The following is a 17,921-nucleotide window of genomic DNA, read 5'->3' on the forward strand; positions in this document are numbered from 1 at the left end:
TGTAAATGCCATCTTGAGGATTTATTGTCATAATAAACAAATACAGTACTTATGTACTGTATGTTGAATGTATATATTTGTCCGAATTTCATTTTTTTCTTAATGCATTGCCAAAATGTATATGATCGGGAAAAATTATCGGGAATGATTCGAATTGAATCGGGAGCAAAAAAAAGCAATCGGGATCGGCAGATACTCAAACTAAAACGATCGAGATCGGATCGGGAGCAAAAAAACGTGATCGGAACAACCCTATCGTTAACGCTTCTAAATCAAATGTGGTCCCGTAACGCAAAGCAAAGGTTCATATTTTGAAAAACTCAAAGTTGTTTCGTAATTGTATTCATGTTAGCATCTGCTGTTTAGACTTCCTTTACAGAATGGATATTTTAGATTATGTGTACCACTATTTTATAAGGCTTCTCTGTAGTAGTTAGGGGTGTAACGGTACACAAAAATCTCGGTTTTGAGGTCACAGTTTTACCTCCTCGAGCCATCGTGTAGCACAGCTGAGTCACTGACACTGAGCAACAACCGGTGGGGGAGGGTTGAGCCTTACAGCTGGAAGCAAGGGATATCTCCATGCATTTTTTGGACAAAAAAAAATAGCTAATACATTACAGACGGGATGATGGAAATTTTTTGCGGTTTTAAAACCCTGACGTTTTCATGCAACGGTACACCTTGAAACTAAAGATGTCCAATCACGTCATTTTCAAAGTATGGGAATAGGCAAAAAAAATATCGGACATGCCTTTTTTAATATATATGTGTATATATTATTTAAATCGTTTTCTAATTGTATTTAACGTTACCGACAAAGTGTCTTACACCCATCCAGAGTAGTTTTGGCTTAAAATAGGGCTATCAAATTTAATGCGTTAACAGCGGTAATTTATTTTTTTTAATTAATCACGTTAAACAATTATTGCATGTGCTGCACGACCCACTCACGCATTGTCGCGTTCAATCTATAAAGGCACCGTTTTACCTATATATAGAGCAAAAAGGAAGCGTATGATGGGTAGAGAGAATTTTGACAGCCTTTGGAGTCTTTTTTTATTTGGCCAAAGCCTTATAATCCCCCTCTCAGCACTTAGAGATAACGTGGGAGGCAATGTAGGGAAGAAATGTTGATCATTTTCTTAACACCCTGTATTATTTCCCAATGCAGAGAAGATATATCAATTGGTGCCACTACGCTGAGTCATGGTTGCTAATGCCTTAAAATCCCTATCTCAACAATTAGAAATATCGTGGGAAAGCAATGTGGGGAAGAAAGATAGTAGTTGATCTTTTTCTTTACACCCTATGTTATTTCCCAACGCAGAGAAGATCTATCAATTGGTGCCACTACGCACAGTCATGGTTGCACTTCCCATCATGCATTTGGGCAGATCAGTTAAATGGCTACAGTATCATTGACTGAAAGCTCAACAAATACACTAGATGGCAATATTTAGTCACAATATACAAAGTCACATTTATCCTTTAAGAATTACAAGTCTTTCTATCAGTGGATCCCTCTCACAGAAAGAATGTTAATAATGTAAATGCCATCTTGAGGATTTATTGTCATAATAAACAAATACAGTACTTATGTACTGTATGTTGAATGTATATATTCGTCCGAGTTTTATTCATTTTTTTTCTTAATGCATTGCCAAAATATATACAGTGCCTTGCAAAAGTATTCGGCCCCCTTGAATCTTGCAACCTTTCGCCACATTTCAGGCTTCAAACATAAAGATATGACTTTTTTTTTTTTTTTTGTCAAGAATCAACAACAAGTGGGACACAATCGTGAAGTGGAACAACATTTATTGGATAATTTAAACTTTTTTAACAAATAAAAAACTGAAAAGTGGGGCGTGCAATATTATTCGGCCCCCTTGCGTTAATACTTTGTAGCGCCACCTTTTGCTCCAATTACAGCTGCAAGTCGCTTGGGGTATGTTTCTATCAGTTTTGCACATCGAGAGACTGACATTCTTGCCCATTCTTCCTTGCAAAACAGCTCGAGCTCAGTGAGGTTGGATGGAGAGTGTTTGTGAACAGCAGTCTTCAGCTCTTTCCACAGATTCTCCATTGGATTCAGGTCTGGACTTTGACTTGGCCATTCTAACACCTGGATACGTTTATTTTTGAACCATTCCATTGTAGATTTGGCTTTATGTTTTGGATCATTGTCCTGTTGGAAGATAAATCTCCGTCCCAGTCTCAGGTCTTGTGCAGATACCAACAGGTTTTCTTCCAGAATGTTCCTGTATTTGGCTGCATCCATCTTCCCGTCAATATTAACCATCTTCCCTGTCCCTGCTGAAGAAAAGCAGGCCCAAACCATGATGCTGCCACCACCATGTTTGACAGTGGGGATGGTGTGTTCAGGGTGATGAGCTGTGTTGCTTTTACGCCAAACATATCGTTTTGCATTGTGGCCAAAAAGTTCAATGTTGGTTTCATCTGACCAGAGCACCTTCTTCCACATGTTTGGTGTGTCTCCCAGGTGGCTTGTGGCAAACTTTGGCACAGACTTTTTATGGATATCTTTGAGAAATGGCTTTCTTCTTGCCACTCTTCCATAAAGGCCAGATTTGTGCAGTGTACGACTGATTGTTGTCCTATGGACAGACTCTCCCACCTCAGCTGTAGATCTCTGCAGTTCATCCAGAGTGATCATGGGCCTCTTGGCTGCATCTCTGATCAGTTTTCTCCTTGTTTGAGAAGAAAGTTTAGAAGGACGGCCGGGTCTTGGTAGATTTGCAGTGGTCTGATGCGCCTTCCATTTCAATATGATGGCTTGCACAGTGCTCCTTGAGAAGTTTAAAGCTTGGGAAATCTATTTGTATCCAAATCCGGCTTTAAACTTCTCCACAACAGTATCTCGGACCTGCCTGGTGTGTTCCTTGGTTTTCATAATGCTCTCTGCACTTTAAACAGAACCCTGAGACTATCACAGAGCAGGTGCATTTATACGGAGACTTGATTACACACAGGTGGATTCTATTTATCATCATCAGTCATTTAGGACAACATTGGATCATTCAGAGATCCTCACTGAACTTCTGGAGTGAGTTTGCTGCACTGAAAGTAAAGGGGCCGAATAATATTGCACGCCCCACTTTTCAGTTTTTTATTTGTTAAAAAAGTTTAAATTATCCAATAAATGTTGTTCCACTTCACGATTGTGTCCCACTTGTTGTTGATTCTTGACAAAAAATTCAAATTTTATATCTTTATGTTTGAAGCCTGAAATGTGGCGAAAGGTTGCAAGGTTCAAGGGGGCCGAATACTTTTGCAAGGCACTGTATGACTGGGAAAAATTATCGGGAATGATTGGAATTGAATCAGGAGCAAAAAAAAGCAATCGGGATCGGCAGATACTCAAACTAAAACGATCGGGATCGGATCGGGAGCAAAAAAACATGATCGGAACAACCCTACTTGAAACCGATAATCGGCTGTATCATTGTCCAAACACACGATTGCATCTTCTACGGGTAACCTATCGTAAAAAAAAACTGAAAATAAAAAATTGTCATCACAGGTGAGAAGTACGAGCTGCACGCCGGCACAGAGTCCACCCCAAGCGTCGTGGTCCACGTGTGCGAGAGCGAAACAGAAGACGAAGAAGCGGCACGGCCCAAGCAAGAAATCGTGCAGACCAGACGTCCTGACGGAGCCCCGAAGGTCTTCAACTAGACCCCGCCCACTCTTCTACAGGCCGTTTGTTGACCTGCAACACAACCTGTCCTCTCTCTTTCTCTTTCTTTGCCTCTTCCTCTCTCTCTCTCTCGCCTCTGCACTCACGGAGAGCGCTGCTGCCGTCATTCCCGCTCAAAAACAGACAAACATTGCTCCAGTTTTTGTGGGCCATCGGACGAGGCGGAAGGAGGGAAAACACGAGGGGACGCGCTCACACACATGCATCACATTCCTACGGCGGGGCAACTTCGACTCCGCCCCGGCACGCCGAAGGTCATTCATTTACACTACGCTAATCCAGTTAGCGCATTAGCTTCCCCCACTCACCTCATTGTTTCATTTAGCGATGACCGGTGTTTTTCGGGGCGATTTGCACATTTTTTGGATCCCCTTTTTGCCACTCTTGTTCATATCAGCTCGCATCAGGTTGCATGTATATACTCTACAACGTGAAACAATACTAATAAAGTGAATATTTAACGTCACCCACACTGCACGAAGCGCCATAACGTGACTAACAAAATTGTCGTCGGCTGAATATTTCTCCCGTTTCGGAAATTTTTTTTAACTACTAGATGTGTGTTCTTATTGTGTACTCGATACACATTTTTGCATGTTTAAGACGCTAAAGTTGGACTTTCGGTTTTGCATGCACAACTCCAAAATGGCGTCTTTCTTCATTTTCTACTCCTTCTTTCGGATTTTTCAAACTCCTCCCGTCTGGTCCACATTTTCTATCGTTCATTCAGCCCGCGACTCCTTTTTCGCAAGGGACCGTCACGCCGCTTTGTATATAGCGCTTCGTCTTTGTAGACGCTTTTCTAGTCCGGGAGGGAAAAGATGCCTGATGAGATGTCAACCAAAGCATTCTCACATATTTCCTTCAAGTGAGAGGGGATGACAGTAAACGTGCGCGCTTGTTGAATGCGTTTCCGCCCACACGAATCTTTGCCTCATGCTCTTTTGTTTTTAACCATCACTTTTTTTGTCTCGTTTGCAACAATTATGATTCATTGTAGTTATTTTAAAGCAGCAGTTTTTTTTAATCCATTCGTTTGCGCCTTATTGCGTCACGAGGAACGAAAACCAGCGCAAAAAACTGATTATTTCCAAAATATTTAGAATGCTTGGCTCTCGGGGGGGGGGTTTAATTGTGAGCTCATTGCCTGCCATTGACAGCAATAAACGTCCGATTTATTTACCATAATTTTCAGACTATAAGCCACACTTGACTAAAAGCCGCCACCCACCAAATTTGACCTGAAATAAGCATTTGTTTATAGAAAAGCCGCACTGGACTATAAGCCGTAGCCCTCCTCACTGTATTATAGGATACTTACACCTAAAGATATTAACCGGTAACACTTTACTTGACAGAGGCATCTTAAGACTGTCATAAGACCAAATGAACCACTATGAAGCTTTGAACCATTTGGCTGCACAGCTTCATTGCTTCAAGAAGCTTCATTTGGCCATCGCTGCTCCCTTGGGAGAGACAGTCAACCTCTGCTGCCGCCTGCTGTCAACACTGTTGTCGTCTCACATGCCTCCTAGCATGCATTGCAGATGTAAATAACAATCAAAATTCATGTAACGTGCTAATTATTTCTTCAGTTACTGTTCCAGTTGTTTCAATCAACTATGCCATAAGTCAATTATAAATATTGTAAACATGTACAGTTGTGGTCAAAAGTTTACATACACTTGTGAAGAACATAATGTCATGGCTCTCTTGAGTTTCCAGTTATTTCTACAACTCTGATTTTTCTCCGATAGAGTGATTGGAACAGATACTTCTTTGTCACAAAAAACCTTCATGAAGTTTGGTTCTTCTATGACTTTATTATGGGTTAACAGAAAATGTGATCAAATCTGCTGGGTCAAAAATATACATACCGTATTTTTCGGACTATAAGTCGCACCTGAGTATAAGTCGCGCCAGCCATAAAATGCCCAATGAGGAGGAAAAAAAACATATATAAGTCGCACTGGAGTATAAGTCGCATTTTTGGGGGAAATTTACTTGATCAAATCCAGCACATAGAACAGATATTTCATCTTGAAAGGCAGTTTGAAATTAAAATACAATACAGAACAACACGCTGAATAAGTGTACAGTATGATAATGTTACATGATGCATGAACAATAAAATGCGAACGTGGCCAGTATGTTAACGTAACATAGCTATTAAGAGTTACTCAGATAACTATAGCATCAAGAACATGCTAACAAGTTTAGCAAACCATCAGTGTCACTCCAAAACACCAAATTAACATGGGAAATAATATAAAAATGTGTTAATAATTTCACACATAAGTCGCTCCTGAGTATAAGTCGCACCCCCAGCCAAACTATGAAAAAAACTGCGACTTATAGTCCGAAAAATACGGTACATGGATCTGAAAAAGCAAATCGTTGACTTGAACAAGTCAGGAAAGTCACTTGGAGCCATTTCAAAGCAGCTGCAGGTCCCAAGAGCAACAGTGCAAACAATTGTTTGTAAGTATAAAGTGCATGGCACTGTTTTGTCACTGCCACGATCAGGAAGAAAGCGCAAGCTATCACCTGCTGCTGAGAGAAAATTGGTCAGGAGGGTGAAGATTCAACCGAGAATCACCAAAAAGCAGATCTGCCAAGAATTAGAAGCTGCTGGAACACAAGTGTCAGTGTTCACAGTCAAGCGTGTTTTGGACTGAGAGGCTGCCGTGCAAGAAGGAAGCCCTTGCTCCAAAAGCGGCACCTTAAGGCGCAACTGAAGTTTGCTGCTGATCACATGGACAAAGATAAGACCTTCTGGAGGAAAGTTCTGTGGTCAGACGAAACAAAAATCGAGCTGTTTGGCCACAATGCCCAGCAATATGTTTGGAGGAGAAAAGGTGAGGCCTTTAACCCCAAGTACACCATGCCTACCGTCAAGCATGGTGGTGGTAGTATTATGCTGTGGGGCTGTTTTGCTGCCAATGGAACTGGTGCTTTACAGAGAGTAAATGGGATAATGAAGAAGGAGGATTACCTTCAAATTCTTCAAGATAACCTAACGTCATCAGCCCGAAGATTGGGTCTTGGGCGCAGTTGGATGTTCCAATAGGACAATGACCCCAAACACACATCAAAAGTGGTAATGGAATGGCTAAATCAGGTTAGAATTAAGGTTTTCGAATGGCCTTCCCAAGGTCCTGACTTAAAACCCATTGAGAACTTCAGAGTTGTAGAAATAACTGGAAACTCAAGAGAGCCATGACATGTTCTTCACAAGTGTATGTAAACTTTTGACCACAACTGTATACTCATGACGGCTGTCATTTTGTGTGATCCGGCTGGATATAAATGGAGTTAGTGGCATAATTGATGACAAATGACACTTAATGACATCTGTCAAAAGTATTCATTAATGCCCATGATAGTGTCATATCATAATTAAGACTGCCATAAGACCATCATATGACGCTGCTGTCAAATAAAGTGTTACCTATTAACCAAAAAAACCGCAAGCTTGCAGGACTGACTGTGAATTCTTACAATTTAGAGTTTACTATTGCAACTGTTAAAGGGATCCACGGATAGAAAGACTTGTCGTTCTTAACAGATAAACATTATTATGAGTGAAAATAATTAGAGAATGAAACCCCTCTTGATGTTTTCATTTTAGTCCAATTTGTAAAATTAGTTTAACTAGTAGGTCGCCATTGTTGTTGACATGGCAGGACGGTGGCGTCACTTGGTTACGCTGCCGGGCTTCCAGAATAAGACTCTAGCGACAGAAACACGTCATCTGTTCAACACTTTTAATTTGAACCCGAAAGGAACATTAAGGAGCAGGACAGTATTGTCGATATTTCGGAAAATGGGCAGCAAAAGCAAAATGAACAGGAAAGACGGGGTAAAATGAGACAAAACTGGTGTTCTGCCAAAATGTGCTACACTGGCGAAATGTCTACAAGAGGTGAATTTGACACTCAGATTACTACCGTGCGCTTTCAGCTTGTTTTGTTTAGATGCATACAGATAGAACATACTAAAGATGCCTTAAGAAAATACGTAAACGAAGTTATATCAAATAAGGGCGGTTTAAATACGCCACGTGACTAATGTGGTCAACAGATCAACAATCTGCTTTAAAGCTACCACAATAAAACACAATGCTTAAAAGTATGAGGGAAACACATGCAAAAAGTATTTTGAGGCAACGAAAAGGTAATAAAAGACTCCATAAAAACACAAATGGTAAGTACTCGCCGCTTTCAAACCATCTATAAAATATGCCATATTTTTCTGTAAATTATTGTTGGAATGGAAAGATAAGACACAAGATGGATATATACATTCAACATACGGTACATAGGGACTGTATTTGTTTATTATAACAATAAATCAACAAGATGGCATTAACATTATTAACATTCTGTTAAAGCGATCCATGGATAGAAAGACTTGTAGTTCTTAAAAGATAAATGTTAGTACAAGTTATAGAAATTATATATTAAAACCCCTCTTCATGTTTTCGTTTTAATAAAATTTGTAAAAATTTCAATCAAAAAATAAACTAGTAGCCCGCCATTGTTGATGTCAATAATTACTTACACAATGCTCATGGGTGCTGAAGTCTATAAAATCAGTCGCACCCAAGCGCCAGCAGAGGGCGGCAAAACTCCATAAAACACAACAAGTGAGCATTTCACTGTACTGTCATTTAAATCTGTCTGAGCGGGTCATCTGCGTTAATTGCGTCAAATATTTTAACGTGATTAATTTAAAAAATTAACGCCCGTTAACGCGATAATTTTGACAGCCCTAATATATATATATATATATATATGTATATATATTTTAATTAAATCGTTTTCTAATTGTATTTAACGTTACAGACAAAATATGTTACACTCATCCAGAGTCTTTAGTTTAGGCTTAAGGTAGGGTTATCAAATTTATCCCGTTAACGGCGGTAATTAATTTTTTTAAAAATTCATCACGTTCAAATATTTAACGCAATTAACGCATGCGCTGCACGACCCACTCACGCATTGTCGTGTTCAATCTGTAATGGTGCCGTTTTGCCTATGTACAGAGGTAAAAAGCAGCGTAAAATCAGTAAAGTGAATTTTGGCAGCCTTTGGAGCCTTTTTTTAATTGGCTAAAGCCTTACAATCCCTCTCCCTACGATTAGAAATATCGTGGGAAGCAATGTGGGGAAGAAAAGTAGTAATTGATCTTTTTCTTAACACCCTATGTTAATTCCCAACGCAGAGAACATATATCAATTGGTACCGCTACGCACAGTCATGGTTGCACTTCCCATCATGCATTTGGGCAGAACAGTTAAATGGCTACAGTATCATTTACTGAAAGCTCAACAAATACACTAGATGGCAATATTTAGTCACAATATACAAAGTCACAAGTCTTTCTATCCGTGGATCACTCTCACAGAAAGAATGTTAATAATGTAAATGCCACAAATACAGTCCTTATGTACCGTATGTTGAATGTATATATCCATCTTGTGTCTTATCTTTCCACTCCAACAATAATTTACAGAGAAATATGGCATATTTTATAGATGGTTTGATTTGCGATTAATTGCGATTAATTACGATTAATTAATTTTTAAGCTGTAATTAACTCGATTAAAACTTTTAATCGTTTGACAGCCATAATATATATTTATATATATTAAAAAAAGGCATGTCCGATATTTTTTTGCCAATTCCGATACTTTGAAAATGACGTGATCGGACCCGATCGATCGGCCTACTAGATAAAATAATTTTACAAATTTTATTGAAACGAAAACATTAAGAGGGGTTTTAATATGAAATTATTATAACTTGTACTAACATTTATCTTTTAAGAACTACATGTCTTTCTATCAGTGGTACCCTTTAAGTCCGAGGTTCCCTTTAAATATTTTAGTGCTTTTCGCACCACAAATCACAAAAAAGTTGGACTTTGGAAAGCAAACAGACATTATAACAAAGAGAGTTACAAAAAAATGGCCCTTTCGCTAAATGCTAACTAAACATTAGTGTTGCATCGATACCAATTTTTGGCTTCCAGCTGTATGGTATCGGCCTACACTGTACTGATACAACATATTCAGAAAAAATAAATACTTTTTTTTTTTTTTCCAACACTAATTTACTGCATATTTATTTTACTGTAAAGTAATTTCTAGCATAGCTTGCAGCCATTTTGGGTAGGTTGACCAGCTGTTGGAAACTAAATCTCAAAGATTACACCATCGGTGCAATATTTCTTAGTACTCCCCAATACTGATGATGTCATATTAAGTACTGTATCAGTACCGATAAGAATATTGGTATCGGTGTAACAATACTAATTATTGTATACATTGGCTGTATTACATATAAATTTGTGCATTTAGAAGCGAGGAATATTTTAACACAAATATTGGAGCAAAACATACATTGATGCTTATTGAAATATTATATAATACAATATCGGTAATACTGTATAACTATATTGTTTGAACGCAGCCTAAGTGTTTGTGGTTGTCTCCTTTGCGAGCAGTTAGAAGGCGCATTTGCTTTTTTTCTTCATTCGTGTTCGTCCAACACCTTAACAGGCCTTCATGAGCATGTGGCACTCTTTTTTTGGTTGTTTTGTTTTGATTTGTTTTGTGTTTTCTCTCCGTGTTATTTTTTTTCGTGTTAGCCCTTGCAAACAAACGACGTGTGACGTTCAAACAGGAAGAAGCTCGGCATGGCCCGACTTAAAGGGTCAGCGACGTGATGACTTTTTTGTACTCTGTGCTCACAGACGTGTGTGTACGTGTATATTTTTGTACATATGCCAAATTTTTATGTTGCCGAGGCGCTGTCCCGGCAGTGTGTGCGTGTGCACGCGCACGCTTTGTCACGGCTTCTCTCTTGTTGACAATTTAAAGGTGCAACCATCAGAAAAAAAAAAGCTCAATGATGTGTGTCACTATTGTATTGTTTGTTATTTTTGTCTAATATTTTGGTTGACATGTGACTAATATGTCTTATATGTCTCGTACGGTAGAATAATCCAGAAAACAAAGTAGCAGAATGAGCAATAATTTACAGTTGTAATAAATACCGGTATGTGTATTTTCATGTTCTTTCTCTCTTAAGAGTATCTGCTTCTATTTGTGTAGTATTGTTTCACATAGAGAGCATACATAAAGACTTCTTCTTAAAAGTCATGTTTGGTGTCGTTTATAAAAAGTTCATGTTTGTTTGAACTGGAATGAGTTTATTACTTGTAGATGTCCAATCTGTTTGAAGTGGGAGAGTGACTCCCACCCTCCCACTTCAAACAGATTGGACGTCTATGGCCGTCAGTGGCAGCAAATACCGAGCGCTGAGTTAAATTTGGCGCATTTCAAGTGATTTCCTGTTGATTTTCAGTCACTTCCTGTTAATTTTGGGGCATTTACCTTTTTGGAAGTAACTCGAATTAACCCTTTAAGGTCCCAGCCTATTTTGTCCGATTTTGCATGCCTTTGATGTTGCCTTTAAATAAGAATATAAGAAAAAATGTTCACAATGGCCTGGTTGGGTCCATTTTTTTCAGGAGAATATAACCTTCATGGCCAAACTGTTTTCATCACTGACCAGTGACCAATGACCAATGGGTTTTCCCATTGGCAGTGTATCAAATACTTGTTCTCCCCACTGTATAATCAATATTTTTGACCCAAAAGACAAAGAAATCCCAATTTTTTTGTCAAAAAATTCTTTTATTAATGTCCAATTGACAACCATACATGCTCAACGAACTGTTTTGAAGCTTGATAACATTTATTCAACTTTTTAGGATAAACCTTTAACAGGAAAAAAATGAGACTGAATAGTTTTGTATTTGATAATTCAACACTAACAGCAGGTATGATTATAGGCGTTTTTGTCCTTTCTACATACTATGGTCAAAACAGGTTAAATACAGTAGACCAGCAGTGTAAAATAGTGAATATATAGATACTGTATATATGGTGGAAAACACAGACAACACTGAAAAAGCAGTTTCTTGCATTCCTCTTTAAAAGAAACTGCTGTATTTTAAGCCAAAACAACTGTTGTGTTTGATAGAACAATATGTCTATATGCTGCTATAGTAGATTCATGGCGCATTAAGCCCCTGAACTATTGTTAATACGTCCGTTTTTCCCTGTAAACCCCAGTTTACAGACGTCGCGCAACCGCTTTTGTTTCAACCCAGCAATAAAACAAAGGTAATTAATTATATTTATTCTTCAAAATGTCTGTCATTTTTAGCTTAGAATAATTAATTGATGTCTAATATTTCGTTTAAAAAAAAAAAAAAAAACTTTAAAAGATTATTCACTCGCATATTTTAAACTTTTAAACAAATGACGTCACAATGGAAAAAAATGGTGTCTGTAAAAAAGTCAGATACCTACCTCATAACTATTGCTTAATTGTATTTTTTTTTGTGTTAGTGTCGCATTTTCTCCGATATGTTAGATGATAAATAATTGATCCAAACAAAGAATTATTTTTTTTTTAAATTAAAAGGGTAAATATATGAAAAAGAAAATCTCGAACACTCCTTGAAGTCTGCAATTTCTGCATCGCGACCCTTGTTATATTACCATGTTTCACCCATAAAATCCCCCAAAAATCCGACTGTGGCCATTCACATCTGCGTCTTGACACTCGATGATACATGCTACATGGAGTTTTTGGAACGAAACAAGGTAAGTACGCGATAATATCTCGTTAAAATCGTGGCGTCTTTAATTCTGCTCTCGCGTGCTCTCACCTCCAGTTACGGTTTTGCTGTTTAAATTGTTTTTGTTTTTTTTAAAGGCCCTCCCGTTAAAAATTTGTCATCCCCCTGAAAATGCTTTCCAATGAGGTATCACACATGCATAAAGGACAATTTGGAAATTTGGTCAAATTGGGGGTCTCAGAGCGGAATTTCAAGTCACCTGAGTGTTTTCCGCCATATGTACTATATGCCCGAAAAAGCAGTTTCTGCTCTTGCACCTTTCTTTAGAATAAACTGCTGTATTTTACGCCAAAATTATTGTTTGATAGAATATGTCTATAGGCTATAGCTGATTCATGGCGCAATAAGCCTCCAAACAATTTTTAATTTGTCCGTTTTACCCTGGAGACCCCCGTTTACAGACACCACGCAACCACTTTTGTTTCAACCCAGCCACAAAAAGAAGGTAAGTAATTATATCATTCGTAATGTATGTCATTTTTAGCTTAGAATCATTAATTTTGTAGTATTTAGTTGTTTTTTTTTTTAAAAAAGACATTATTATTCACTTCCATATTTTAAACTCTTATACAAATTACATCACAATGAAAAAAAAAAAAGTCTGTACGGGTATCTACCTCATTACTATCGCTTAATTGTATTTTTTGTTACTGTCGCATTTTCCCTAATATTTTAGATGATAAATAATTGATCCAAACAAAGAAAATTGGGGGAAAAAACGTTTGAAAGGGTAAATATAAAAAAAGAAAACTCGACCACTCCTTGATGTCTGCGATTTCTGCATTGCGACCCTTGCTATAGTACCATGTTTCACCCATAAAATCCCCAAAATGTCTGGCAGCGGCCATTCACAGCTGTGTCTTGACACTCGGTGAGACATGCTACACGGAGTTTTTGGATCGAAACAAGGTAAGTATGCGATAATATCTTGTTACAGTCATGGCGTCTGTAATTCTGCTCTCGCGTGCTCTCCCCTCCAGATAGGAGTTTGCTGTTTAAAAAAAAAATGTTTTTTTAAAAATGCCCTCCTGATCAAAATTTTTCTTCCCCAAGAAAATTAAAATTTTAAGCTTTCCAATGATGTATCACATAGGACAGTTTTGAAATTTGGCCAAAATGGGGCTCTCAGAGCGGAACTTCAAGTCACCTGAGAGCGTATCGCACAAATCAATACATTTTACTTTATTAGCTGTACCATAGCGCTAAACTTCATCGCCATTGTTGTTGAAGAAACAACAGGAAGATGCATAATATACTTTTGCCCAAAAAAAAATAACCAAAATAAGAATATTCCATTAAAATGTATTTTCAAAACTGATAAACCTGTGAATTTATGCGGTATCAAACCACAAATTAGCGGCGTGTCTAGTGTTTTGTTCATCGCCCGTTTCTGCTCCTCATCCATTGTTTTCCTTCCGATTCTCCAGTAATTACTTTTCACGGCAGTATAATTAAAGCCCATTAGTCATGTTGCGATGTGTTTATTCAAGCGCTCCTTTACACTTCCAAGTGTCAGTCAGCGGAATAGGGACCACACTGGATGGCTACAGACTTCATACAAAACCTACAAGGTAAAATCAGTGCTATTTTTGACTTCCTTCAGGTGATCATGTCACGATTTTACAAGCAATAATCCCTGTAGTTGTTTCATTTGAACATTTATTGGGAAAGTAACTATTTTAGGTCATTAAAACAACAACAAAAACATTTTTCATATGACATGTACAGTGGGGCAAATAAGTATTTAGTCAACCACTAATTGTGCAAGTTCTCCCACTTGTAAATATTAGGCCTGTAATTGTCAACATGGTTAAACCTCAACCATGGGAGACAGAATGGGGGGGGGGGGGGGGAACTGAAAATCACATTGTTTGATTTTTAAAGAATTTATTTGCGAATCATGGTGGAAAATAAGTATTTGGTCAGTTCATCTCAATACTTTGTTATGTACCCTTTGTTGGCAATAACAGAGGCCACACGTTTTCTGTCACTCTTCACAAGCTTTTCACACACTGTTCCTGGTATTTTGGCCCATTCCTCCACGCAGATCTCCTCTAAAGCAGTGATGTTTTGGGGCTGTCGTTGGGCAACACGGACTTTCAACTCCCTCCGCAGATTTTCTATGGGGTTGAAACCTGGAGACTGGCTAGGCCACTCCAGGACCTTGAAATGCTTCTTACGAAGCCACTCCTTTGTTGCCATGGCTGTGTGTTTGGGATCATTGTCATTTTGAAAGACCCGGCCACGTCTCATCTTCAATGCCCTTGCTGATGGAAGGAGATTTCACTCAAAATCTCTCGAGACATGGCCCCATTCATCCTTTACACAAATCAGTCGTCCTGGTCCCTTTGCAGAAAAACAGCCCAAAAGCATAATGTTTCCACCCCCATGCTTCACAGTGGGTATGGTGCATTTCAGTACTCTTTTTCCTCCAAACAAGAGAACCTGTGTTTCTACCAAAAAGTTATATTTTGGTATCATCTGACCATAACACATTCTCCCAGTCCTTTTCTGGATCATCCAAATGCTCTCTAGCGAACCGCAGATGGGCCTGGACGTGTACTTTCTTCAGCAGGGGGACACGTCTGGCAGTGCAGGATTTGAGTCCCTGGCGGCGCATTGTGTTACTGATAGTAGCCTTTGTTACTGTGGTCCCAGCTCTCTGTAGGTCATTCACTAGGTCCCCCCGTGTGGTTGTGGGATTTTTGCTCCCCGTCCTTGTTATCATTTTGACGCCACGGGGTGAGGAGGGAGTTGAAAGTCCGTGTTGCCCAACGACAGCCCCAATAAATCACTGCTCTAGAGGAGATCTGCATGGAGGAATGGGCCAAAATACCAGCAACAGTGTGTGAAAAGCTTGTGAAGAGTTACAGAAAACGTTTGGTCTCCGTTATTGCCAACAAAGGGTACATAACAAAGTATTGAGATGAACTTTTGGTTTCGACCAAATACTTATTTTCCACCATTATTTGCAAATAAATTCTTTAAAAATCAAACAATGTGATTTTCTGGGTTTTTTCCACATTCTGTCTGTCATGGTTGAGGTTTACCCATGTTGACAATTACAGGCCTGTCTAATATTTTCAAGTGGGAGAACTTGCACAATTAGTGGTTGACTAAATACCTATTTGCCCCACGGTATGTCAACAATAAATAAAAAGAATATGTACACTCTACAAAATTAACATTTTCCTTACAAGTGTGTCCTATATAATACTTTGTTTTATATTACAATAGATTTCAATTTGAAGTGATTTGCCCCTTGTTTGAGGACACGAGGGTTAAATATTAACTACAAGACATGAAGTGTTTGTAAAGTAAAGGGTGTGGTGTAGACCTGGTCACATTTCTCTGGAAGAGAATTGTGAAATATCTCGGTCTTATTATTGAGTCTCCAGTAACACTCCCTTACTTGTGGTCTCTCCCCAGTGACTGGGCGCTCCGATTACCATCCGAAAGCATTCAAGGCAGCTCGTGTAGTTTTTTTTGTGAGCAGGTTTGAAGTGAACACATTGTTCGACATTCCCAGGTGTTCCACATCGCTGCTCCAGCCTTACATGAGAAGAGCATATATTAAAAATCTGCAGGAAGGTCAGCTTTCACTCAACAAAGTGCCCAAACAACCTCAAACTAGGAGTCTACTTTTTACAGGGCACTCATTCAGCAGGGCCGAAAACCCAAAGTGGTTTTTGCCATGTGGCAAAATTTTTTTGCCATGTGGCAAATTTTTTTGCCATGTGGCAAACATTTTTTGCCAGGTGGCAATTTTTTTGCCATGTGGCAAACATTTTTTGCCAGGTGGCAAAAAAAACGCCACATGAAAAAAAAAATTGCCACATGGCAAAAAAATGCCACATGGCAAAAAAAATGCCACATGAAAAAAAGAAAATGCCACATGCCCAAGAATATTTTGCCACATGGCAAAAAAACAATGCCAGATGGTAAAACATTTTTGCCACATGAAAAAAAATGCCACATGTCAAAAAAAAAAAAAATGCCACATGTCAAAAAAAAGCCACATGGCAAAAACATTTTGCCACATGGCAAAAAAATGCCGCATGGCAAAAAAATGCCACATGCCCAAAAATATTTTGCCACATGGCAAAAAAAATGCCAGATGGCAAAACATTTTTGCCATGTGACAAATTTGTTTTGCCACATGGCAAAAAATAATGCCACATGCCCAAAAATATTTTGCCACATGGTAAAAAAAATGCCAGATGGCAAAAAAATGCCACATGGCAAAACATTTTTGCCACATGCCAAAAAAAAAAAAATGCCACATGGCAAAAAAAATGCCACATGGCCAAAAATATTTTGCCACATGACAAAAAAAATGCCAGATGGCAAAACATTTTTGCCACATGGCAAAAAAATGCCACATGGCAAAAAATATTTTGCCAGATGGCAAAAAAAAAAATGCCAGATTGCAAAACATTTTTGCCACATGGCAAAAAAGAATGCCACATGGCAAAATAATTTTGCCACATGGCAAAAAAAATGCCGCATGGCAAAAACATTTTGCCACATGGCAAAAAAAAATGCCACATGGCAAAAAAAATGCCAGATGGCAAAACATTTTTGCCACATGGCAAAAAAAAAATGCCACGTGGCAAAAAAAAAAGGCCACATGGCAAAAATTTTTTGCCACATGGCAAAAAAATTTTGCCAGATGGCAAAACATTTTTGCCATGTGACAAATTTGTTTTGCCACATGGCAAAAAATAATGCCACATGGCCAAAAATATTTTGCCACATGGCAAAAAAAATGCCAGATGGCAAAACATTTTTGCCACATGGCAAAAAAAAATGCCACGTGGCAAAAAAAAAGCCACATGGCAAAAATTTTTTGCCACATGGCAAAAAAATGTTTGCCACATGGCAAAAAAAATGCCATATGGCAAAAAAAATGCCACATGGCAAAAAAAAATGCCACATGCCCAAAAATATTTTGCCAGATGGCAAAAAAAAAAAGCCAGATTGCAAAAAATGTTTGCCACATGGCAAAAAAAAATGCCACATGGCAAAATAATTTTGCCACATGGCAAAAAAAATGCCGCATGCCAAGAACATTTTGCCACATGGCAAAAACATTTTGCCACATGGCAAAAAAAAAGAAATGCCACATGGCAAAAAAAATGCCAGATGACAAAACATTTTTGCCACATGGCAAAAAAAAATGCCACGTGGCAAAAAAAAAAGGCCACATGGCAAAAATTTTTTGCCACATGGCAAAAAAATTTTGCCACATGGCAAAAAAAATTTTGCCACATGGCAAATACCACTTTTGGTTCTCGCTGCCTCTCCATTTAACTCAACTTTCAGTGCCATTGACCCTGCTAGACGTGTAGTGCTGTCAGTGGCACTGAAAGATAAGTATTCATATAACTATTGTACAAGTCAAGGGTGTAAGTTTGCATCGGGACGGTAGGGACATAAAACTTGTTGAAGACCTTTCAGGATGCTCAAATTGTCCCCG

At 38.5% G+C, this 17,921-nt stretch overlaps 1 protein-coding gene across 3 annotated transcripts in view; it reads left to right on the forward strand.

Annotated features, from left to right (window-relative positions):
• The window catches only part of rcan3 (regulator of calcineurin 3), a 119,355-nt gene extending 108,473 nt beyond the window's left edge, over positions 1-10,882 (forward strand). For all 3 annotated transcript variants that reach the window (XM_057858850.1, XM_057858851.1, XM_057858852.1), the window contains one exon: positions 3,548-10,882. In XM_057858850.1, coding sequence (XP_057714833.1) covers positions 3,548-3,702 — 155 coding nt within the window. In that variant the 3' untranslated portion in view covers positions 3,703-10,882. The remainder of the gene's footprint in view (positions 1-3,547) is intronic.
• The last annotated feature ends 7,039 nt before the right edge of the window (positions 10,883-17,921 follow it).

This window comes from Corythoichthys intestinalis, chromosome 15, assembly GCF_030265065.1.
Source record: "Corythoichthys intestinalis isolate RoL2023-P3 chromosome 15, ASM3026506v1, whole genome shotgun sequence".
In the NCBI taxonomy this organism is placed as follows: Eukaryota; Metazoa; Chordata; class Actinopteri; order Syngnathiformes; family Syngnathidae; genus Corythoichthys; species Corythoichthys intestinalis.